Consider the following 25,800-nt stretch of genomic DNA (forward strand, 5'->3'; position numbering starts at 1 on the left):
TTTCGACTTTCCACTGCCCAAAAAAAGTGCTGGAATGCATTAATCGTTTACTATTATCCCTTCAAATGCGGTGAAAGAAATTTCAAAAGATTCTATGGCATTTTCCAAGTTTTAAAACGGTATTTGACATAGCTAAAAAATGTGCAGTTATCCGATCTCGAATCTCTCTGGTTAACGAGTTTTCAATGGCAAAGCTCGTGAAACGGGCACCCTGTAAATCGAATCGAGCTCTTTAATATAATATCAGTGAACAAATAATAATAATAAACTTTATTTTCAAATCATGTCTTAATACATTATAATTAATATATCATGCACAAAAGAAACAAAACAATCTAACTTACAGGCTAATAACATTTACATTTTACCTTATGTCTTTGAGAAAGTCATTAACTGAGTAGGGTTCTAGATCTAGTTTTGGGGTTTTTCGCTTATGTATCTACCAACGATCCTTGTTCCGCACACTGAATTTAGCTTGTTTATTATATCACTTTCCTAAAAACTAACATTTGCAACAACTTTTAGTTCTTGATCCAGTAAGTTTACATTAGCCTGTATTTGATTTCTACATTGTTTTGTTCTAAATATTGTCACGTTAAGGAGAGGGAGAAAAATTCAGGTTTCCACAAGTAACCCACTTTATTTGAGTAGTTAAAACAATGGGTACAATAATCTTACCCCCAGATCGCCAAGATGGCGAAGAGCATGATGAGGGAAGATGATCCGGGTTGGAAGGGAGTTTCACGGAGGGCGACGCTTTAGCCGGGATGAATGAACCCTAGACTCGTGTCCGAGTGCATTCACCGGGCCGGTAAAGACGTTATGTACCTGGCAAAGGGAGGTAAGTACGTGCGGCAACTCTTGCTGCACGCCCACACTATTTCCTTTGCTATGGCTGATACTCGGGTGTGGCACTTGGTCACCTACTGCTCCACGTTGCGTTGCACAATAGGCGTACCCAGACTAACCTAGAGATCAGTCAGTGACCTCCCTCTGGGGAAGACCCCAGAGTTTGGTGATTTAGTCGAGTTACAGTGGATCTTTTATATTCGTCAGCGACCTCATTATGCTAACCTTGCTGACTGTGCTGGTTACTGGGTGTGTACCGTAACTACTAACACGGGTGTGACAATATTGTTACATTTATTTTTTCTTTATTTAACAATAGTTTGTTTCCTGTAAACCAATCATATGCTTTAGCAAAAATGTTTCTTCCTTTATGTATAATTTCATTTAATTCTTTACCACCCACAATTAAGTTAGTATCATCCGCATAACATCTTAAATCTTGATCATGTTGAAGTGCAATGGAATTTAGATCATTGACAAAAATTATGAATAAAATAGGCCCAGCAATACTTCCCTGTGCTATTCTTAAAGTATTCTGCTTAAGTTCTGAGTAACCTATTTGTCCGTCATTTACATTTTGAACTTTCCTATTAGATAAATAAGAGTTAAAGAAGCGTGATGCATGTCCTCTGACGCCATATAGCTCTATTTTTTTAATAAGCAACTCCTTATTTATGCATTCATAGGCTTTTGATAGATCTAAAAATATAGCCTCTTCCAAACACTTTGATTTTGAAAATTGAAATACATATAGCTGTTTGTGTTTATTGATGTTGATGTTTATTGAATAAACTGCATTTAATGAAGAAGTCTAGCAGTTGTTCACACAGCCAATACAAAGATTTTAGAAAAGCCAGTTAAAATGTTTATTGGTCTATAATTTTCAATGGCTTTCTGGTCACCATTTTTATATAAAGGTTTTATTAGTGCATTTTTAGTTGGTCTGGGAAGATGCCTTGCTTGAAGGAGTTGTTGATTAAATGACACATTATGATGTAGGGGATTGACATTTTCACAAAGCTTGTTGATATTTCGGCAATGCCACTGTACTTGTTTTTTATTTATTTTTACCACTTTCGCATACTTATTTGGGTGTAATTGGTCTTAAGAACATTGATTGGTTATTTGACCAGATGTTACACTCAAACGGTTTCCTTTGGATTGCATTCACTAATTCTGGCACAATTGACAATATGTAATTATTATATTTATTAGCTATATCATTTGATTTACCATTTAATTGTATACTTGTGTTATCACTGCTTTTACCCAGAATCTCATTACATATTGTCCACATGCACTTCATTTTATTATCAGAGTGCCTTACTTTATTGTCATATTCCTTTTTCACTATGTTGTACGCCGATTTATAGTGATTGCTTTATTGAGACAAAAGATATCAAGAGTATTTTTGCACTTTTTAAGTTTTTCGTTTCCACTGAATTTTTGTGTTTAATTTTTTTTGTGCAGTTTCATAATATTCAACTGCTTGTTAATGCCCTGTGAGTTTATGGCGTAAATAGAGTCCGGATTTCTAGGAATTTTGCTTTTCGCAAATAATAAAAGCAGCCAACTTTTGACATCTAATGTGAACGATTTACGCAAAAATACGTCATTTGGCAGGTTTTTTCATGCTTTTTTTGCTTTTTTCTTCTTTTTGTGCTTAATTTAGTTTTTTATGCTTATTTGCTGCTATTGTTTGTATGGTTTTATTTTGTACAGATTAATTTACAATTGAAACTTTTCAAGCTATATTGGATATTAAAGGCTTCTGAGAGACAAAAACATACCAATTATCTGTTGGAAAATGGGTAAGTATTAATTTACAAATTTAAACTGACCAGATAATTTCCAAATGCTTCAAAGTAGTCTAAAAAAATGTAAAAACATTCCAAAACACTACATAAGCTCCAAAATGTCTTTCAAAAGCTTAGAAAACAGTCTTATTCTTTTCAAAAGCTTTCAAATGTTTTTCAACTTATCTATAGAAGCTCTCAAACGATTTGAAGTCAGTCTAGAAGCTTGCTTTTAGAGCAGTTTAGCAGCTTCCAAAAGTTTCTAGAACCGTCTACAAGGTTTCAAATGCCTTAAAAGCAGTCCAGAACCTTCAGTTCTCTTTAAACTGTAAACACTTTTCAAATGTTCAACAGAACACAAATCTGGTGTCTGTTTTGCTGTCACTGCCGCCATTTTGTCAGAAAATTAAGAAATTTTGTTCATTTAATATTGTTTGGAGATGAAGCTACTTTTCACCGAAATGGCAGTGTTAATAGGCATAACTTTTACTATTATCCCACAGAAAATCCATATTTTGTTAGATATAGTACTCAAAACCGATGGTCTTTAAATGTTTGGGGTGGAGTTATCGGCGATAATGTAATCGGTCCTTACTTTTTTGAGCAAAGAGTAACCGGAGAAGTGTATCTGGATTTGACAAAAATGGACTTTTCTGTATGGGGATTTGTTAAAGATCAAGTATACAGAATATCACCGACAACAAGAGAAGTTATGAAGATACGAATACAAAATTGTTTTCGCAGTATAACTGTTGAAATGTGTCGTAATTTAAATCGTTCTTTTGAGAAACGTCTTGAACTTTGCATTCGTGAAATTAAAAATTTTCAATAGACCTAGCATATTTTATTTTGCAATGTTGCACACAAGCCAAATGTAAAGGAAAGGAGTAATGACCCTTTACTTGTTAAATTGACCAAAATTAAATTCTCAACACTTTAGGATAGCTAAATGCATAGTGTCATATTCAAAAATTTTAAATACAATTTAATTTACCATATTTTTCAAAGATCAATAATTTAAATTAATTATTTGCAAATAATTTGTCATAATGAATAAATACGTAAGTATGTTAGCTCGTCTTTATGCCACATTTTGTAACGTGATAAATCATGTAACGTGATCATGGCCAACTTCGAAAGTAATATTTAAATTTATTAATTTATTTTTACGCGTTTTTTGGGCAATAATTTAGTAAAATTAAAAAAGCTCTCAAACAAGTGACGATAGGTATAGAGACATATTAATGAAAATTAAAGAGAATTGACAGGAGAATAATATGCAACCCTTAAATACAGGGTGTTCCATTTAAAAAAATCGAATTAACCGATTTTAAAATTTCCTAATTTGGACGCTCTGTACAAAACACCTTGTATGGCGCAATGTTTCCTATGCCTATTTAAGCTTTTACTTACAGTTTTGACTTCCTTTAGGCCAATTTTCATTACTTTATTACGAATCATTAGACAATTATTGCCGATAACAAAGATTAATGTTTTGCCCCTAATTTGATTGTTTTGTTAAACAAGTTGGCAACGCCGCCATTTTATGCAATGATGAAAACTGATTCGGATGTAGAATTTTACGAAGAATCCAAATATGCAAAAATATACAGGGTGTTTGATTAAAAAAAACAAAAAACATTTGATCCTAACTTACGCAACACCCTGTATAGTCGAAAGTATTTTTATGTTGTAGACCAAATGATTCTGATCAACTTTTACATAAAGGTTTTTTTAGAAAAATCAAACCCAACAACAATATGGGACTTTGTCACACTATTGCGCCACCCTGTATGTGGAATTATAGATATAAAAGGAGAATGCTTGAAATTTTAAAGGTTTGCAAATATGTTGTTCTAAAATGTCCTGTGGATAGTGAAAAAACGAAGTAACTGCTCACAATGTTTATTTAACACATTTTAAGTGAAGAAAAAAATAAGTCCGACGCCACTACTTCGGCTCCGGCTTGCTGGAATCCGGCTTGTTAAGTTGTTTCCTTGTTCCGTTGTGGTTTGTTGATAACTGTTGTGTGTGGTGCAAGTTTTATTTATTGTAATAATTGTTATTTTGGGTTTTTTTATCCTCATATTGTAAGTATTGGGGTTTTGTGAAGAATAGCTAACCACGAATTTTGAGTCAATTTTTTTTTTTGGGTTAGGTTACGTCCTATACAGGGTGTCCCACGACGAAAGACCTCGATTGATATTGGAAAAAGTATAAATAGGAGAGTTTTGAAAATTTGGTAGGATACTGATGTGGGCATGCCCAATCCAACTAAAATATTTTCAAGATGGTTGCACTTCCGCTTATACCGGAAGTCGATCACAACTTTCTTATTTTAAATAGAACACCCTATATATTATTACATATTTGGATTCCTCACAAAACTCTGACCAACTTTTGTATAGAATGCCCTATGCCTATCTCTAGCCGTTTTCGAAATATTTGAGGTTTTTCTAAAAAAGTGACAGTTGCAACGCTCAACATATTTTTGTACTATGTTAAAACCGTATTTCATTTTGCAATGAAACTTTGGGTTATTGTAAATAAAGGAACGTTTTATTAAACTGAGGGTGCGTAACGACTCATTTGTATACAGGGTCGTCAAAAAAAAATTATAAACTTGCCACTAAAAAAAATGAAAAATCTCAAGTTTTTTAAATGGAAACCCCCATTTTTTATGACGGAATCATTTTGAGCATTAAAAATTACTATAAGTTTCAATTTACTTGCCTATACCTAAATCCAACCCATTTCGTTTTATTTGAGAATAAACATTTTTTTATTAGGCTGCATGCTCGGCTGCATGGTTGGAATTAGCAGTTCTCCAATATCACCGTGTGTCAAAAGCATGGCTAACTAGAGTACCAGCTAATCCCAACCATGCAGCCTAATAAAAAAATGTTTATTCTCAAATAAAACGAAATGGGTTGGGTTGGAAAAACGGCATAGGGCATAGTACACAAAAGTTGGTCAGAATTTTGTGAGGAATCCAAATATGTAATAATATATAGGGTGTTCTATTTAAAATAAGAAAGTTGTGATCGACTTCCGGTATAAGCGGAAGTGCAACCATCTTGAAAATATTTTAGTTGGATTGGGCATGCCCACATCAGTATCCTACCAAATTTTCAAAACTCTCCTATTTATACCTTTTCCAATATCAATCGAGGTCTTTCGTCGTGGGACACCCTGTATAGTACAGATAAAAAAGAAAAAATGCGAACGATCCACAATTTTTGTCACAAAATCGTTCAAAAAATCGATGATTTTACAAGCATTTTGTGGAATTTGATCAGCTGATTTGGAAAGTTCGTCTGCGCTGTTGCCAAATCGCACGCGTAGTCTGAAATCAAATATTACATCATTCTTAAAAATTGTAGAAGTGTTTTGAAAAAAGAATGAATATGAGAATATGTGAACCTATGCTAACCTAGTGGCCGATCACATAGAGTAATCAAAAACATGGTTATGCTGTAATGGTTATTTTTTAAATATTATTAAAAAAAAATGCTAGGTGAACGTGAACCTATGCTAACCAAGTGACTGATCACTTAGATGGCAACAGCGGACAAAGCATCTCGTCGTAGTAAATTCGTGGTTAGTTATTGTTCACAAGTATTGTTTGTTAACCAAACCCCATTATAGTTTGTTAAGTAGTTTTTTTCCTTAAAAAACTTTCAGAATTAATTAACATGCAACACTCTAAATTGCCCAAGTTTCGAGGTTTATTATCCGAAGCTCAGGCAGCTCGAGCTTCCACAAGTCAGAATGCAATTATGAGAGCCCCTTTAAGACATTCGCGCTCTGTCTCGGATTTAACGACTGTCACAGATCAGCAAAACGATTTACCTGTGAAACTTAATGTGACTGCTAGGGCTGCACCCATCAAAACAGCCCCAGCCATCCCAACAGCCACCCTTAAAACCACCAAGCCACCAGTGGGTACAAAACGACCTTTGGGTAGTCAATCTGAAGATGGAGCATCAAAACCCAAGGTGTTTAAAAAAATCCCTGATTGGGACTATAAGGCTAGATTTACTCAGTTGAATGAAAAGTACCAAATTAGCCAAAATGCACTTGAAGAATTGAGAGCTCAAGTGAAACAAAACCAACACCTTCACGAAAAATTAGGTGCTGAAACTGACAGTTTGAATGGTAAGATTACACTTTTCTACTAAATATTTTATCATAATTTGTATTATTTAAGTATTGATTTTACTTCTGTCTACTTTTTATGTTATACCAGAGTACTAAACATTTTTTCAAGTTCAGGATTCAGTACTTTGGCCAGGTCACACTGTTTTACAATAATATTGGCTGTTAGTGTAAAACCATCATACATATACCTATTTTGCAAAAACCAACTAAAATTGTATTTTTGACATTTTCTTGTTTAGCCACAAACTTGTTGTTTTCACATTGTCATTTTGTTTGATTGCTTAAAATTGTATAAACTTGTTTAGGTAAAAAATTTAGTTATAAGTCCCCTGGTATTGAGATAATGATAAATCTTGATGAAATACACCATTGAAATTAATTTTTTTCTGGTCACATGACAGTTTTTAGGTTGGATTAAGTAACATGCCTGCTTTTACAATTTGTACTTGACTTTTGACTATTGAAAATTGAAAATTGAAAAGTGAAAATTAAAAATTAAAAATATATCATTTTAATTTTTAATTTGTTCTCAAAACTGTTTTAACCCCTTTTTTAATTTTTTTTTTTAAAGATTTTAACTAAATTTTAACAAACAGACAGTGCTGTATGTGTGTGTAGTATGTTTTCAAAGAACTTATAAACTTCTTTTTAATTTATAAGTAGTTAAGTACTACTGAGACTACTTAAGTAGTGATAAATTAAACTTATGTCTCAAAGTACTTCAAGTATAGTTTATTTATTACTTGTACTACAAATGTTTCAATTTAAGTACTTTACTTATTACTTAAAAGTATATTTGTTTAATACTTTTACTTAATACTTCAAGTAGATTTGAAATTATGGCTACTTACTACTTATTACTTAAAGTAGTTTCGGCGACTACTTATTTCAGCTCTGTGGGCAATAACTGTTTTTTTTGCCAAACCAATAATCTGATCTTCTAAGGCTTTGTTTATAAAGAAAAACAAAGCCTTAGAAGATCAGATTATTGGTTTGAAGCAAGAACTCATCTGGTTCGAGTCTGAAAGACGAATCTGGCATAATGTGATCCAGGATTTGAAAGGTTCTTTTTGTTTGATATTTCAAGTTTTTAATGCTACATTGAGCTCTATATTACAGGGAATATTAGAGTATTCTGTAGGGTGCGGCCCAGGCTGGCAAACGAAGAAAATAAATTGGAATGTTCCATAAGCTTTCCCGAAGAAAACAGTTTGGTGCTTCGGAGAAACAATAAAAGTCAGGACGGGCGAAGCGAGTTCCGTTTTGATAAGGTTTTTGGCCCGTCCAGTTCACAAGAAAATGTAAGTTTTGCTTTTTTATATCTTTATTATTTTATTCACGTTGTTTGCCAAACCGCATTAAAATCGGTTGACTTGTTTCGAAATGGTAAGGTTTTAAAAATGATGATGATGATGATGAAGGTTTTATAATGTACTAATATTCAACGTGTTGACAGAAGCTAAATGAGGGTTATATAACATCAGAATGAGGGAAAAAAATGGCCACATTCATAAGAACAAATCGATTAGCAATAAAAAAATTGGAATTTTAAATTCGATGGTCACAAGATTTATTTCGGTGCATTCATAAGATAATTGTAGTAATAGCGATTGCTAATTGATGAGTTCTTATGAATGCGGCCATTAATTATTATTCACTGTCGACCTAAAGGCGGTCGCACACCAAAGATGCATTAAGCGATATCAAACATGCGATATGCGGTATTTCTTGAATGTGTACATCCAGTTACGTCTTCTTAATTACTGATATACCTATTATCTTCACAAATCTGCCGCAGTAACACAGTACCGGAGTTTGCCAAATCATTAAGTATAATTCCATGATATAGTCAAAATTTCGGAGAAAAATCTGAAATGACGTCAAGCAGGTTAAAAAACACGCATATCTTGAAGTAGATCAAAAACTTTGAATGTACGTACGTTCAGTCATCGTTCGTTCACACTCAAAGTGAAAATCGTTTGTCTCTGTCTCTAGTTTTAGAGCTAAAAAAACTTTATATATTATCATATGAATCAAATCAAGTTTTCGTCAACAAACCTGTTGGTTTCATATTATAGAAAAGGCTGTGTCTAAAGCTTCGTCACGTTTAAAATTTTGCGTGTATTGTCAGTCAGAAAGTAGAGATCTTTGGCTGCAAATTTGCACTAAAACAACCTTATACCAAAGCAACTCAAAAATATCTTGACCGAAATAACATTTTTTATTTATGACAATTCCACTCATGTACAAAAAATGCCATATATACGTCATCAAAACACGGTTTGCTATCGGCTAATAAGGAAGGAAGAGAGTTTGCTAGCGGATAAAAAAATCGGATAAATTTTGCTGTTGATTTCATGGTTTCCACAGATTTTCACTACACTTCTATTGTTGCAATGTCTCACGTTGAGATTTTTGCTGGCACTGCCAATTTTGATTTTTGTTCGTATCGTTTTGGTTATGGCTCGCTTCGGATAGAGTTCTACTGCAGAAAATCAAAAGAACCAGAAAAATATATTTCTGCCAGTACAAAGAAGTCACAGTCTTATTATATTATTGATTATATTCATGGAATTGTCTTATCAAATACCATTCGAGCTCAGATTTTGAACAGGATAATTTTTCCGCTAGTCTTCTCATACTTTCTTTATGGTACAAAACTCGACCTGTTTGGCAAAATCACTAGAGCTACGCTCTCGTAATTTAGTTACAACAGGTCTCGTGCAGTTACACCAAAAAAAAAGTGTTCTAAGACAAGCACAAAAATTATCCGGCTAAATCTGAGCTCTTATGGTATTGCCCCCGACAAGTCTCCGTTTGGATCATAGAAATCCATCTAAATTTGAAACCTAATTTATTTACCAAAATTCGCAGAGATGTATCACCAATATGTAGTATTTCTTTAACTTTAAGCTCTTGATTTAGGTTCTGGATGGTTACATGTTTCTCTAAAATAAATACAACAAATTAAAAATTCAATAAGACATTCTGAGTGATGCTGTAGTATCTCATAACTCATTTTCAGGTTGCAATCCACTTATTTTATTTTAAACCCGCTGGAAAACATTTTACACGCTTATTTTATTTTTTCTATGACTTTATTATTAATATGTATGAAGAAATTTTTATGAAAAATCTATAATGCAACCCAAAAATCTCAGTCTCTGGAAACAATGAAATACAATAATTAACTCAGCTATTAAAAACACTACTACAATTCCACAACTATTTCACTATTTAAACTTTATCGCGTTCTCAAATTCACTACTACTCTACTCTACTTCGTTGTCGACGCCGCTTCTTTTATATTCACAAACCACGTTCTAGAATGACCGCGAAACGCTTCGCGATTTGCTTCGAATCTTCCAGGTGTGGCGCTTCCTAACTGTGGCCTACTTTAATACGCGCCCGGCCAGATATTGCGGCGCATCGGTTTCATCCTGACTCGAGTATAGTAGGCCTAAACCGTAACACTGCCCCCCTCTTAAAGCTGATCGTCCCGATCCGCTTCATCTAATCCCTGGTATTTCTTGAGTCTGTCCAGATGGACAATTTTCATCTTGCCTTTGGGGCTGCGTTGGACTCTATACGCGACGTCATTTAACCTTTTTACCACATTGTAAGGTCCCTCCCAGTGTCGTTGCCATCTTTGACTTCCTTTGCTCCTCCTGGGTTGAAACATCCACACAGCATCACCCTCCTTATAATTGCCACCAGTTGGTCTGTGGTCCAGTGTCATCTTCATACGGTTGTTGTTTGGTTTCATCTTCTCTCTCTCAAGTTCCCGAATTGTGCTGGATCCCTTCTGTAACGAACACTGGTCACACCGTTTACACCATTCCTCAACGTCCTTTCTGAAGTTAATCCAGTAAAATCGATCTCTTATTCTAGCCAAAGTCTGGTTTACTCCAAAGTGTCCTCCTCTGCGACTGTCATGTAGTTCTCGCAGCACATTCTCTTTGCAGGAATTGGGCACTATTCTTTGGTAAACAAAGCGTTTTCCGTCTGGACTTTCCCATTTGCGAGTAATTAAGTCATCTCGCAGTCGAAGCGAATTCCACTGCAACCAGTAACCCCTTACTGTTGGTCCATATCTGGAAATCTGTTGCCAATCCGGTTTCAAATCCTTCTCCAACCATCTTCTGATTACTTTCAAATCAGAGTCTGAGCGCTGTCCTTTTATTATGTCCTCCTTAGAAACGCAGCTCTTCATTCTTTTTGTAGCCTCTTTATCTGTCACCATCGCGATTTGACCAATCCTCCAACCATTATGAATTTGTACTTTCCGGTACCTTAAGTCACTATCCAAAGCTTGACAATCCTCTACATATCGCGGTAAATGTCTTTCCGGATTCTTCATTTCCTGCTCCTGGTTACGCCAGTTCTGCGGGGTGGGTAAACGAGACTGCTGTCTGCAATTCCATTGGTAATGTCCTTTACGTCCACAAATATAACATGTAATGTTTCTTTTAGCAGAGGAGTTCCGGTGATTTGTTCTGATGTCCTGATTCCGTCGACACTGTGGGTTTGGAGAACAAGACCGCTGTCTGCAATTCCTTCTAATGTGTCCCGTACGTCCCCATCGATAACACTCCACTCTCGTGATCGGACGTGACCGTTCTAATTGTGTGGACTGACTATTTCTTGATGCTGCCATTTGTTGCACTAATTGGCCTACCATTGCTTTAATTTCATCTATTAATGTAGCAGCATGATCGGCTGGCGGTACTCTTTCCTCTTGAATAGGCTCTGGCTTTAAATCATTGCACGCAGCTTCAATTTCCAGCGCTCGAATCAGTAATTCGCTGTTGTTGCTCCCTTTGAACATCTTCAGCCATTTCTTTACCTCCAGATCTCGAATCCCACCTACAAAATACTGTGCCACAAGTTCTTCTTGGATTTCATCCGGGACGGCTGGGTAAGCCAGATGCACAAGGCGACGAATTTCGGCCTCAAACTCTTGCAAATTTTCACCAGTTTTCTGCAGTCTTGCCTTTAATTGTGTTTGGTACACTCCTTTCCTATGCTGATCCCCATAACGTCGTTCTAATGCAGCTACTAATGCGTCATAGTTGCTTTGTTGGGCGATAGGCAGAGTCTGTAACAGCTCCAATGCAGGTCCACGTAATGCCACTATTAGTGCTACAGCCATTTCCTCGTTACTCCATCCATTTGCATTTGCAGCGGCCTCAAATTGGAGTTGGTACATTGGCCATGAAGTTTGACCGTCGTATGTGGGAGGCTTGATCTTGTTGAGCCCGTTTCGGGTGATCACTGTAGAGCTGGCTCCTCTGCTGTCAATTTTCCGCTCTAAGTCGCGTAGCTTTATCTTGACATCATTCTGAATTTTGTTAATGTCCTCCCGAGCATCATTTAATTTTACCTGAACGTCATACTCCATCTTTTTGAGACTATGGGTTACATACTCTTGGATGTCTGTCTTGGTCCCCGCTAGAACGTTCAATATTTCTACGTTACGCTTTTCTTGCCACTCTCTATCTTCTTGACGCATTTCTATATCTTGTTGTCGCATTCTTTCTTGTTGTTGTCGAATCCTTTCTTGTTCTTCCTTGTCTTGTTGTCGAATCCTTTCTTCTTGTTGTCGAATCCTTTCTTGTTCTTCCTTGTTTTGTTTTCGAATTCTTTCTTGTTCTTCCTTCTCTTGTTGTCGAATCCTTTCTTGTTCTTCCTTGTCTTGTTGTCGAATTCTTTCTTGTTCTTCCTTGTCTTGTTGTCGAATCCTTTCTGTTTGTTCTTGTTTCTCTTCTTGTTTTTCAAGCATTGCCATAATAGCTGCAAGTTGTGCCTCCATGTTTGCACTTTGACGTCTTGTTATTGGCATAAAATAAATTTAACACACCACTGTTCCGAAAATCTCTAGTCCGGTTCTGAACACAAGTCTCTAACCCGAAGTTTAGTTCCAATTCACGTCGCACTAAAGTCTGATCCCTCTTCTGACACCAATTGTTACGATTTTCCCGTGGGTTCACACAAAGTCAATTTAACTCAACAATTAATAACTTTATTTACACTTCAAAACACTCCGTACAATAATTAACTCAGCTATTAAAAACACTACTACAATTCCACAACTATTTCACTATTTAAACTTTACCGCGTTCTCAAATTCACTACTACTCTACTCTACTTCGTTGTCGACGCCGCTTCTTTTATATTCACAAACCACATTCTAGAATGACCGCGAAACGCTTCGCGATTTGCTTCGAATCTTCCAGGTGTGGCGCTTCCTAACTGTGGCCTACTTTAATACGCGCCCGGCCAGATATTGCGGCGCATCGGTTTCATCCTGACTCGAGTATAGTAGGCCCAAACCGTAACAATATCATATAATGTATTTCGAACATCCATTTTAATGCTTTCAGATAAATCAGTGGTCTTGGCCCGTCGATAACGTCTCGATTTACGTTTTCTAGGTGAGGAAATCATAAGATTACTTGCTTGCTTTTTCCGAATCGAATAAACAGTTTTGCGGGAAATTTTCAAAGCAGCTGCAACCTTCTAGTATCAAAAAAATACATCAGTAAGAATATGTAAGGTCTTAAAATTTCTTATTTTCTTCCTGAATAGATGATAAAGCTTCTAAAGGTCCTCCATTGGTTTTTTCCAATTCAAAATATTCACACAGGTTAAGAATTAACTGCTGGGCTTGTCTGTGGAGAATTTTTCCAGGCCTTTTCTAAAAAAATACTGTAATAGTAAGTAATTCCGAATTTATGCCTGCTTTATACCTCTCAATTAACAATTAAACTAAACTTTCATTTAAACTAAAATTAATTTATCAAAGCTGAAAGTGAACTTACAAGCGAGCCCATTTATACTTTCAATTTACACTAAACTAAAATTAATTTTAAATTAAAGTTAAACCAACTTTATTAAAGTTCGGCTTAATTCGTTGATTTTCGGAACTATCACTGTCATACTTGTCATCACTCATGATGTAAATTGCTGTCTTCTGTCAGTCTGTGAATGTGTATATTTTTTTGATTCATTAAATTCTTGCAAAAATTTAAAAAATTGATGAAGAGGTGTATTTTGGATTGATTCTCCTTGCTGCAGTAGTAGGCATATCTATTATTAAAAAACGAAGAAGGCAACGTAGATACGGAGTGCGGCCTATAAACAGATGTAGGAAAGAGTTGGGAATGTACAACAAGTTTGTAAAAGCCATGATTAATCAAGATCGTGAATACTTCTATAACTATTCCCGCATGTCTCCTGAAATGTTTGCATATTTACTAAAGTTGGTGAAGCCTAGGCTTACAAAATTAAAAACTACAAAAACACCAATATCTGCAGGTCAGAGACTAATAATAACTTTGCAGTAAGTTGAATACTAGTATGCTAAACTTCTACAACTAATTTAATTACAAATTAATGTTGTGTTTGTAGCTATCTAGCTGAAGGCTCCTCGCAACAAGAAGTAGCCTTTAAATATCGAATTGGTCGGGCAACCATGTCACAGATAGTCAAGGAAACTGTTGTAGTAATTTATGAGGTACTTCAGCCTATTGTATTGCCTATGCCTTCTAAAAGTGATTGGGAGGCCATAGAAAAAGGATTTTGGAACAGGTGGAATATTCCTAAATGTGTGCCAGACGGGTAATCGAAAATACCTTTGGGATACTTACTCAGAGATGGAGAATATTCTATAGACCAATTGATGCTCTTATAGAAACATCTGAAAATATTGTGCTTTGCACGGTTGTGTTTCATAATTATATCCAAAAATGTGAAGAAGATATACCCATAAATGAGAGAAAGTATTGCCCAACGGGATATGTAGATACTGAAAATAAGTATGGTGAAGTTATTCCTGGCAACTGGAGAAATAATAATTCTGTAAGAGCAGTTGGTCGTGTAGGATCCAATAATTCAGCAAGAGCAGCTCAAGACAATAGAGATGGAACACTATTTTGTGACTCCTGAAGGAGCTGTTCCATGGCAATTGGATTACATCACCAGAGGCACTATTCCTGAATACTTCCGTCAAACCTGTACATTTTAAATTGTCTAGTAAAAAGTTTCAAGTGTGATTTAATTTGTCTCAAGGTATTAAAATATGTTTATGATTAAAATAATTTTTTAACTCATTTCATTTATTAAATTTTATTTCCTTTTAAAACATAGAAGTATTTTAGAAATATATAGAAATAATTAAACACAAATGAAACCTTTTCAATTTTCATCGCTGTCAAATTCGCTTATCAAATCTAAAATTTTGGCCATCAGGGCATGCTTTTTTCTGTGGGTAGTAATTTTTGCTAAGGCATCGGCCACTAACAGTCCAAAATTGAGATCTTGATTGCCTTGGACATTTTTCTTTTCATCAAAATAACTTTTTGCACTGCTTAAAGTTCTGGATAACTCAGCCAAATATATGCTGTCTGTACTTTTCCTTTTTTTTTGACTTAAAAACATTATTTGTCCTTAGTTCTGACAGGTTTTTTAATTGGGTATTGCTTGGTCCTGCTGCAGTTAAGACAGTATTAGTTACAACTGGAACCTCTTTCTTTCTTGTTTCTTTCCCATCTAAAACATTTGTTGAGTAAAAGAACAAGCCGGTGTGTTTTTTGATCAGAGGTAAACAAATACTCCATAGGTATTCAGAAATTACTTTCTTCAGTTTTTTCCTCACTATCTTGTCGACTCTCGCTATCTGATGGATATTCAACACTCGATTTTTCTGTAAGAATAGACATTGTGTTCCAAGGACAGTCATCAGGGGAACTTAAAGGGGGACTCACAGTTTCATATGTCCCTTTTGTTCTACAATTTTAAGAATTAGTACCTAATTGTTAGACATATTGTATAATAATATGCCTTACTTTCTACTCCTTATAAATGGTTGTAAAAACTTCATGGACTGAAAGTAGGGCCAGTGAGATGGAGTAGAGCCGGACCCTGAGGGCACACATCTTAGTGTTCTCAGTTCGGTGCAAAAACGGTTCCGCAGAACGTTCCACCGTTGTTCAGCCAATGTGGCTGCAAAGATATGTATTGCATATTTATTTGAAAATGTGATTTCGATCTTACTTACGGGATAAATCTCCTTTTTCGGATAACAAGGAGGCAATAGTTTTCCACGCATTTTCCCGCACCATTTTGTTTTTATAGCTTTTGTTAGTTTTGTCATGTAAGTATGGATATTGCGATACGTAGTCTATTAGACTTGAATCGTCTATTTCCATAATTGGATTTTTTACCGAAAAAGTGGTTTAAGAACAAATTTTTTAAATTATTTTAATAAAAATTTTCTTTATCCAAAAAACACGCGTAATGACGATGACAATAGAAACGTCAACGTCAAACATCAACGTCGAACGTCCAGTAAGTCAGAACAGTCATTTATTTTTCTAATTATTAATTTGTAGTATAAACCTAAACAAGATTTGTTAGTTTAAATATTAATTTTAGTGGAAATTTAAATTTAATTTAATTCTTAAATGGGAGGTATAAAGCAGGCATTACGAAAAACCAAATGGCTAAATAAAAACCATAATAGACACTCCCACTTTTTTTTCAAAACAGGTTAGTAATTGTGCCAATTAAGTACTAACAGAATGTTAAAAGCGTAGAAACAATAGCTCCTAAAAGAACTGTGGTGGTGTGGTAAATACATAGAAAACTTTATAAATGATTAACAACACAAAGAAACGGAAAAGAATTAATAGTAAACAAATCAAATAAATTTCGATGGTTGTCAAACTGACAATGATTGAAATAGAAGCGCTAATCAGTAAATGTTTTTTTGGAAGACATTCACTTAAATATTTACTTTTTCTGAAAGTGAACAATAGACAAGGATGAAGTCAATAATGCATGTCTACTTCTAAATCACAGCGGGACTTACTTTACTGAGATTAAAATAAACCTAAATATTTCTTAATTGAAATTTTTATTAAAACATTATGTTCGCAGAAGCATTTTATTTTTTACAATTTAAGTACGAAGAACACAATTTGACAACGCCGATGAAGAAAATAAATACATGAGGCGCATGCGTATTTTTTCTTAGCTGTTACTTTTGTGCGTGCATAAATTGAATCTATCTAGAAACCTTACTTTGATTTAGTATAATAAGGCGTATATTAACTGGCTTTAATTTAACGTCGTACATAAATCCACCTTAACTTAAGTTACTTCAGATGTAGCTGTATGTCTAATTGATTTGGCGTTTTATACAAATGCCAAAAAGGTACAGCTACTTATTTCAAAAAGTAATTAGAATACAACTACAAACTACCCAAATTGTAGCTAAGTTAGTAGCTTAACCATGTTAGAGATAAACGCGGTAAAAGAAAACAACCACCTCCGTTGAGTTTCAGGAACAGACTAGTTTTATTAACTAACGGCAAAATGATGAAAGAGTTGACAGTGACAAAAGTGGTCATACGTCAAAAAAACTTAACTAAGACGACAGAAGACAGAATATCAAATTACAGTGAAATCAAATACTCTAACAAACCACTCAGTAGCCAGCTGCTGCCCGGCTGTGATCATCAGAAAAGTAAAGTCTATCCTAGAATTAACGGCAATGACGTCAGATTGAAATTCACTCTTGTCTTAGATTAGTTCCAAAGGTTTTCATTGATATTTCGCGGTTGCCAGCTTGAGCATTCCAGATTTCCGGCGATTTAAAATCGGTTTTGATTTTGTTAAGCCAAACATAAATCCGTTAAAGTTCGGATATAGAGCATTTTTAAAAAACAATTTTTGTTTTTTGCTTTCGATAAGCGAAGCAATTGCCTCCATTATTGCTCCGTGTCAGTGCAAGGAAATTATTTGGTCTATCAATACCTTTTTTACGAGAGCATTCGCCAACATGGCATCAGTGTGTTTTTAATGATAGCAAAGGACGGAAACATATTGATTGACAATTGACGTTAACACTGCTTCAGTTGTTTACCGATTTGACAAGACTCAAGAGAGAAAGATTATAGGCTCAGACTCAAGACAGAGAGATTAGGCTGGTAAAAAGCAAAATATAAATAAGAGCGGAAAAATTAAATCAGTGTCGTTAGTTACTCGTAAAATTACTTTATTTGAATTGTGCTGGCTAGTGTTGGTAGTGATTCTGGACTGTGTGTGTTATTTTCTTGATGGTAAACCTGCAAAGTAAAGTAAGCAGCAACTCTCTGTATGTCACATGAAACATCTATCAGCCACTGTTCGCTCTTCAACCGAATCGATAAATTTAACTTGCAACGGGAAAAGTTTGAAGACAAACGCCAAACAACCAAAATTATGAATTTAAATCTTAGTTCTCATAACCGCGTTTTGCGTCTGACGTCACTTATTTCCTATTGGTCAACAGTACATTTTCAGCTGACAGATCTGGCGAAACTTTTTTCCCTGTTCACAGTAGTTGTCTCTAAACATGATATTTTTAATTGTCAGTTGTCACATTTTGTTAATATTTTGTTTATTTTTTTAATTTAACTGTTACATTTTTAAATAGGTATTCTGCTATTTAGCTAATTCCGAGGTTAATTCAATATGTTTTGCAGAAGGGTATTCTTCATTCTTGTCGCCTTGGAAACAAGGATAAATGAAAATATCTTCTATTCTCAAAGTTCCATGGCAATTGCCACATAAAAACTAAAAATGAATTTTAGATATTAACCTATATTTTATATGAATATAAACGACATAGGGAACCTACCTCATTTGTGCTGTGTCTGCCGGGTTCATTCATTTTTTTTTTCAGTTTTGCCATTCAGATATAACTTTTGCCAACACTAGAAACTTCTTAGCTTCTTGCGGGCTGTCATTTTCAAATTTTGCTTCTACCAATAGGAAATAAGTGACGTCAGACGCAAGACGCAAAGCGCGGTTATGAGAACTTAGCTTTAAATGGCGTTGGGGACAGCGCCAACGCCGAATTTTAACGATTGGTTAAAGAACATACGTTAATGACGTCAAAATTCCGTTTCGATCAGTTCCCGCATTTTTTTTTTATTCTCTAAACAATATCGCAAAAAAAAACAGTTTAAAAGTTTACGCAAAATTCCAGATTTGGGGCTCAAAATTTACAAAAAGTGTTTGTAGATGGTTCCAAAATATGTGTAATTTAGATATACGGGATGTTTCAGGATTTAATATAGTTGAGTAGTTGTGTTTGATTTGGTGGAACCCTTTAGTGCCCAGATTATTTTATTTTATTTTATTTAGTTCTATTTAATATTTTATGGTTAAAAATAGTCAGAATGGCAGAGCTCGCCAAAATGCAGTCAGTTTCAAGTTTTAGGTTACTTAGAATCAGATGTTACTTATATGTAACGCTAGGATCTACAAGGATATAAATAAAAATAAAAGATACTCTTTAAATAATTTTATTTCAGTCTGCAACAAATTGGAATCTTATAATGATTTATAAAGTTAGTTGTGTGGTACTTAAAAAAACAATTAATACAGAGACCTATATTACATTTTCTGCACTGAGTGCGAGTCGAGCTGAGGCAAGTCTCTCCAGCACAACATCTTCGTTTATTGTCAGGTATCTTTTCTATAAGATGATCTAGCCTGTCAAACCTAACTTGATTGGCCACTTCGTAGGTGAAGATGAAGATGATGGACTGACAACTGAGTTGTCTACCCATTTAGCTACTAATACATCATCAGTTCTACTGATAATGTTTTCAAAATAGCCTCTTTCTTTTTTCTGTAAAACCTTTTTGCCCAGTAAAGGACAGCCTCTGGGTAAGCGGTTTTCCCGTATCGGGCCGGTGCCTCCGTATCCTTTCAGACGTAAATATGATAACAAACTGAACGATGTAAATAAGTTGTCGAAATAAAATGAAAACGGAAAATGTTTTACATCATCAGGTAGTTCTTCAACCATTTTTACCAAAGGTGCTGCAGCCTTTCCAAAATTCAATATCAGGGGTAACAGATTTTCCTTGGTATATCTCAAAATCGATCAGATACCCCATTACGGTATTTAGACACCAGACCTTATATCCAAATCGTATGGGTTTCGCTCTTAGAAATTGTTTACATCTGTGTTTTCCATAATACTTGATCATGCTTTCATCAAATGCTAAATCTTGTTCAGGGACAAAATATTTTCTGAACCTTTCTTTTACTTTGTTTACAAATGGTCTTATTTTCCAAAGCTTATCAGTCTGACAATTTTTTCATTAAAAGCCAAGTGCAGAAACCTCAAAATTTGTTCAAATCTGTTTCGCCTAATTGCATTATATACAAGTTCCTTCCTGGTATCTAGATTTTGTTCCCAATACATGCGCTTGCTTGGAAGTTCATTGTAACCACTAAGAATCAATATTGCAAGGAACATTTCATTTCTTCTAGTGACACTTTAGGGTCAAGTAGGTTTTTGAAAAGAGCATATATAGTCTCTTCTACCAAGAAAAGTATTATTTCATCATCTATGAACAATTCAAATATGTCAACGACCGACTTATTTTCAAAAACCGAGTAGTCTGCACTAGGAAACTCTTTCTCGATATACGTGAAATTCCCGGAAATCCAATCTCGATGGTCAGACACTTTGGGATATAACATATGAGCAGGTTCAATTGGACTAATACCATCTGTCGTTGAGACACCACCATTGTCCACTTCAGTCTGTTTTGTAGGTTCAACTTCTCCCAATACATCTCCTCCAGTTGTTCTAACTTCTGCATCAGCAAGTAGCTGACGTCTGCTCAAATGGTCAAAGTCTCCGCCCTCGTCCTCGTCCCCGGAGTCTTCATCTGTTAGTACAGCTGGATCCGGTGGCGCTATATAAACTGCTTCTACAGAGCTATTAATCGCCTCATCTTCTCCAAAAGCGATATTAATGGCCTCCTGAACGGTTAGCCCCCTTCCAAGAATTTGAGCAAGACCTCTGTAAGAAAAAACTATACATTCCATTGCAACAGAAACAAAAAAAATGTAAAGAAACAAAAAGTGAACAATTGCATTCATTACATCCTAGTGTTACATATATGTAACAGTAAAGTTTATAACATTACACCCGTTTCATAAAAAAAATGGCATTTTCGTAAGCCGAATATATGTATTTGTCTATACTACTAATTCCTTCTTACATATACTCCCATTATTTTTCAAAATACTGTATGTATACTTACTCTTTGTCAACAAAGTCCATATTTTGCAGCGGTTTTCTCCGTTTCAAACTTTGACGAACCACAATTTTGATGAAATTTGCAATAATGTCGCACAAACAAAATACATCTGATTGGTAACGCTTCCCGACATAAACTGACCGTAAAAACGCTGAAAAATTACCTCACCACCTAAACTATGTGCACCACGAGGGCGTCACTTTGGTTTTTAGTTGCGTTTGACCAAATTATTTAGCAATAAAATGTGCAACTTTGCCTCCATTTAACACATCTCTATCAACTATAGTTTCTGAGATAGCAATGCTAATGCATCGAATTTGTAACACCCTGTATAAACTATATTCCAAAAATTCTTTGTTAAAGAAATACAGGGTGTTAAAGTTTTAATTTACTTTCAGTGATTAATGGCTAACAAAAAGCTTGTTGAATAGTATACATACTATTATGCAATAAGACTTATTTTAATTTTTTTTTTGTTAACGCACAGATCTTCGATGATCTGGAACAACTAGTCCAGTCAGCCTTAGATGGTTACAATGTTTGCGTGTTCGCCTACGGTCAGACCGGCTCTGGCAAAACATATACCATGCAAGGAGGTGAAGGGCCACATCAAGGCGTCATACCCCGAACAATTTTACTAATCTTTGAAAGGATCGAAAAACTAAAAAGAACCGGCTGGGACTACTTTGTACAAGTACGTATTCAATTTTCCAGCAAGGGACAAAATCTAGCTGATTTTTTTTTTGTTAGGTCAGCTTTGTAGAAATTTATAATGAAAATATGCGAGATTTACTGAATATTACCAGTCCAAGGTTAGACATATGCTTTAATGAGGGCAGAGGGACCACAGTGAATAATTTAACCCAACAAACGGTTGAAACCGCTTTGGAGCTGGTGCATTACATGAAAAAAGCGTATCGGTTCCGTGCTACCGCGGCTCCAGATTTCAATGAGCGTAGTAGTCGGTCGCATGCGATAACTAAAATATGTTTAAAAGGTTTAATTGTTTGGTCGCTAAGTTAACAGTGGTGTGGAGATTTTTTAATTTATTTTTAGGAGTGAATCAGGAACAAAATTTGACGTACGAGGGCAGTATTAATTTAGTGGATTTGGCCGGGTCTGAAAGTGCGAAAAATGTTATTGCAGGGGAAGGACTGGCCGTATTGGGGGATGTTATATGCGCACTGTTTAATAAGTCACGGAATATTCCTTACAGGTAAGTTTATTTAATATTTTTCTTGAAGGTAAACTCAATTTTATTAAAAGTTGTGACTCAGAAATCTGTCCATACGTTTTGTTATCGTTTAATATAAAAAAAAATAGGTTTGAAATCAGTATCACTTCAGAATCAGAATACAGATTTAATGATACCCATCACCTTTTAAAATTAGGTTTTCAGTGTTTAAAACGGGGTATGCAAATAACTACAGGGCGGTCCACCACCCAACCGTATACCGAAGTCCATGGGAGCAGTTCATTTAATAAAACTTGATTTAAAATATCTTAAAAATGGCCGGTTATACCGGAAGTAGATACCAACTCGCTGATTTTAAAAGAAACATCCTATATATTGTCTCTTTATAACATATATCTATCTTTATTCGTTTCTGAGATGTTTACATAGTTATGCGAAATTTGAAATTTTTGCAATAGCTGAAACAATAATTTTAATTTATGGCATATTTGTAAACGTTAAAATATAATTTGTCAATAACATTTAGGGGTTTCTGGCAAATTGAAAATAGTTTGAAGTAGAAGTCCATTGTCTCGCAGTGGAGGTGTAAGAATACAGGGTGCGGAATAACACACAGTCTTCTCCACTATAAATTTATTAACCCACCAGTAAATGGGGGCGCGCTCGACTAGTTTCGGGCATAGACATGCCCATCATCAGGAGCTAAAAGAATTAAAACGCTCTAAAAAAGGTGTACTCAAAAATGTGGACAATGGCGAAGGACATACCTTAAAAGCTGCTTAACACATTAGACGCTGTCTTTCTATACAGGGATAGACAGCGAGACCCATTAGTAGCAAAGAGTTATCTAACATTAATGGAAGGCAACTAAACTGTAAAATGGTTGAAAAAGAATTTGGAATATAAACTCTTTCTAATACTACTCTTTTATACTTTAATTTTATTAAAGTTCCATTAATGTTCCTTCCATTAATGTTACATAACTCTTTGCTACTAATGGGTCTCGCTGTCTATCCCTGTATAGAAAGATAGCGTCTAATGTGTTAAGCAGCTTTTAAGGTATGTCCTTCGCCATTGTCCACATTTTTGAGTACACCTTTTTTAGAGCGTTTTAATTCTTTTAGCTCCTGATGATGGGCATGTCTATGCCCGAAACTAGTCGAGCGCGCCCCCATTAACTGGTGGGTTAATAAATTTATAGTGGAGAAGACTGTGTGTTATTCCGCACCCTGTAAATTGAAAATAGTTCTATAGGCCTCTGGTAATTTAAAACAGTTCTGGAAAGGTTTAAAACACTTGTAGAGGCCTGTTTCACTTTTTGAAAGGTTCTCATGGAACTTTCAAATTACTCCTAAAGGCCTCTAGCAATTGAAACAATTCTAGAAAAGTTTAAGACAGTTGTAGAGGCTTCTGGCACTTTTTAGAAGCTTGTCAAGAAGTTTAGAGGTCTCTGGCAGATTCAAAATGGTCCTATATGTTTCTGGCACTTTTTAAAATGTTTCCAATAACATTTAGAAGTCTATGGTATTTTCAAAAATGGTCGTAAATGCCTCTAGCAATTTTAAACAGTTCTGGAAAAGTTATAGTTGTAGAGGTCTTTGCCATTTTTTAGAAGGCTGTCAATAAGATTTAGAAGTTTCTGGCATATTCAGAATGGTCTGGCCTCTGGAATTTAAAACCCTTATTCCTTTAAAAGGAAGAAGATTAAGTTTGTATTATGTTTTGTAAAAAATTGATACTTTCTGAAATAATCACAAATAAACGATTTTTTATCCCACTAACATGTCATGAGTATTAATGGTAAAGTAGGCTGTGCATGCCTATCGGTGCAGTATCTATAAGTTACTTTAACCCTCCCCATCGTTCAGGGTGTTTTTGACATCACGATAACGTAATTTGACAGTTGGTCAATGTTTTTCTTTCTCAAATTACGTCATCGCGACGTGAAATGTGCAGTCTTTAAAATGTAAAACACATGCACCACCTACTCTAGTGATGTTCAAGCCAAACTATCTTCTTCTAAAGTATCAGTTTTTTAAATAAGTAACATAACATATGAACTTGCTCTAAGTTTAGACGGGAAACAAGATGAAATTATAAAAATAAAGGTGTTTTATTAAAAAAACTCATCTTGTCTCACTTTTTAAATTTCGTTTTTTGAGGTGAATTTTTTTCTGCATTCAATCTTAGAACCAACTTTGTTTAACACGACAAAACACAAAAATCAAGATAAAACCGTTTGCAGATATGCCAAAAATTAATATGGTTTTCCTATGGCAAATTTTGAATAAAACAGTAAATATCTCAGAAACTCGATGTTTCATTTGAAATAAGCGATTTGGTATCTACACCTAGGGTATAACTGGAAGTGTCACCATTTTGAAAATATTCTAGATTAATTACCCCCATCGACTTCAGTACAATACTATCAATTTTTCAGAATTATGGTTTTTACGGTTTTTTCATTTTGTGCTGGACCACCGTGTAAAGTCAATTCCAAACCTTAAGAATGGTTTAATGGTGGTAAAAAAAGCTTTTTAAAGCTTTGGAATTTTGCAACAACTTGATGCACTCTGTTTAGACTTTTATACTTCTATGGATAGCTAATGGAGTAGGCTTTTCAACAACATGACAACTTTGCATGAAAGGTTGATCCGTTTGGCCGCTAGAGCGCGTCAAAGTTGAACGTTTCGATCAATCAAATTTAAGTAGGTTGCTGATTTGATACATTCTGTATACATTTTTCTACGTCTATGGATAGCTAACGAATTTCTAAGGTCGGGTGGTACAATCGCAGCGCAAGGGTCAGTTTAGTTAAATCGTGGTTTCCGGTTAAATTTATATAAAAATCTTTGTTGTCAAAGTGACGTTTCAAAGTTAAGCCGCTATAGTACCATAACTGAATTTTCTGGGTTGGTGTGTCTTAACTAACTGAGTCGTCGCTTTTTTTAATTTCAGAAACTCAAAATTGACATTGTTATTACAATCGAGCTTATCCGGAAACTCAAAAACCCTTATGATCGTAAACATAGCGCCGTTCGAAGAATGTTTCGACGAATCTCTTAGGGCACTTCGATTTGCCGCCAAAATGAAGGAGAAAAAGGAAAAAAAAACGCTTCCCTGTCCGATAAAAGTTGAAAATGGTGAAATAATCCTGTAACAACGTTTTTAATAAAAATAATTTTTAATATTTTATTATTTGTTTGTTTATGCTACCAAGAATTATATGTAATATTATTATTTTGTTTAGTCAGTAGTGAAAAATTACACACTTTTTAAGAAAGTGGCACAAACTTAATATAATATGTCTAATCTAGTATCAAATAAATGTTCTCATATTGTTTGGTAAGATCAAACAGGGGTTTTAGTTTTAGGTTCAAATATAGTATTCAAAATTTTCCTGAAACCCATGTTCAAAGTTCTCCTAAAGTCTATCCCGGGGTTAGTGACAGTGACGTAATAATTACCGTTCGTTTTCTATTACATGTAAACTGAGCGAGATAATATAATATGTTACATTATTTTGGCAGCACATTTTTAGTTTCTGTGATGCACCTAGTCTGTTCTTGCTCTAAATGTTTTAGAGCGACATATTTTCCACCTTTTCGTTATCACAAGACACAAGTTACAAAAAGATATTTAATAAAATAAAACGCTCTCAAACCCAAAAACTAAAGTCCTTAATTAA

General features: G+C 34.9%; 2 protein-coding genes and 1 long non-coding RNA gene across 3 annotated transcripts; 1 reads left to right on the forward strand and 2 right to left on the reverse strand.

The window, feature by feature from the left end:
- The first annotated feature begins 6,340 nt into the window (after positions 1 to 6,340).
- On the forward strand, positions 6,341 to 25,307 carry LOC145734598 (protein claret segregational-like). The gene is given in 8 exon segments (XM_081988072.1): positions 6,341 to 6,803; positions 7,403 to 7,410; positions 7,752 to 7,869; positions 7,926 to 8,107; positions 21,405 to 21,611; positions 21,668 to 21,916; positions 21,919 to 22,133; positions 25,071 to 25,307. Coding segments are annotated over 8 exon segments (1,644 nt in total). The 3' UTR covers positions 25,273 to 25,307.
- LOC145740157 (uncharacterized) lies at positions 8,503 to 9,672 on the reverse strand. Its single transcript, XR_014181359.1, has 2 exons — positions 8,747 to 9,672; positions 8,503 to 8,675 (listed from the first exon to the last, which is right to left on the reverse strand). It is a non-coding gene; the product is annotated as an uncharacterized LOC145740157 (long non-coding RNA).
- Positions 14,918 to 18,816, reverse strand: LOC145740140 (uncharacterized). The gene is made up of 4 exons (XM_081995515.1): positions 15,865 to 18,816; positions 15,653 to 15,809; positions 15,442 to 15,593; positions 14,918 to 15,356 (listed from the first exon to the last, which is right to left on the reverse strand). The coding sequence occupies exons 1-4, from the start codon at positions 16,013 to 16,015 to the stop codon at positions 15,193 to 15,195; spliced, it is 624 nt and encodes a 207-aa protein (XP_081851641.1). The 5' UTR covers positions 16,016 to 18,816; the 3' UTR covers positions 14,918 to 15,192.
- Positions 25,308 to 25,800: the final 493 nt, after the last annotated feature.

This window comes from Ips typographus, linkage group LG1 (assembly GCF_016097725.1).
Source record: "Ips typographus isolate SLU linkage group LG1, UJ_Ityp_2.0, whole genome shotgun sequence".
In the NCBI taxonomy this organism is placed as follows: domain Eukaryota; kingdom Metazoa; phylum Arthropoda; class Insecta; order Coleoptera; family Curculionidae; genus Ips; species Ips typographus.

What these genes read in the sequence shown, in the direction of transcription:
- LOC145740140 (XM_081995515.1), bottom strand. Translation starts at nt 16,015, where the DNA reads ATGGAAATAGACGATTCAAGTCTAATAGACTACGTATCGCAATATCCA. An exon ending in CGAAAAAGGAGATTTATCCC is followed by an intron (nt 15,810 to 15,864) that starts GTAAGTAAGATC and finishes ATATCTTTGCAG; the next exon opens with CCACATTGGCTGAACAACGG. An exon ending in CCATTTATAAGGAGTAGAAA is followed by an intron (nt 15,594 to 15,652) that starts GTAAGGCATATT and finishes TTAAAATTGTAG; the next exon opens with AACAAAAGGGACATATGAAA.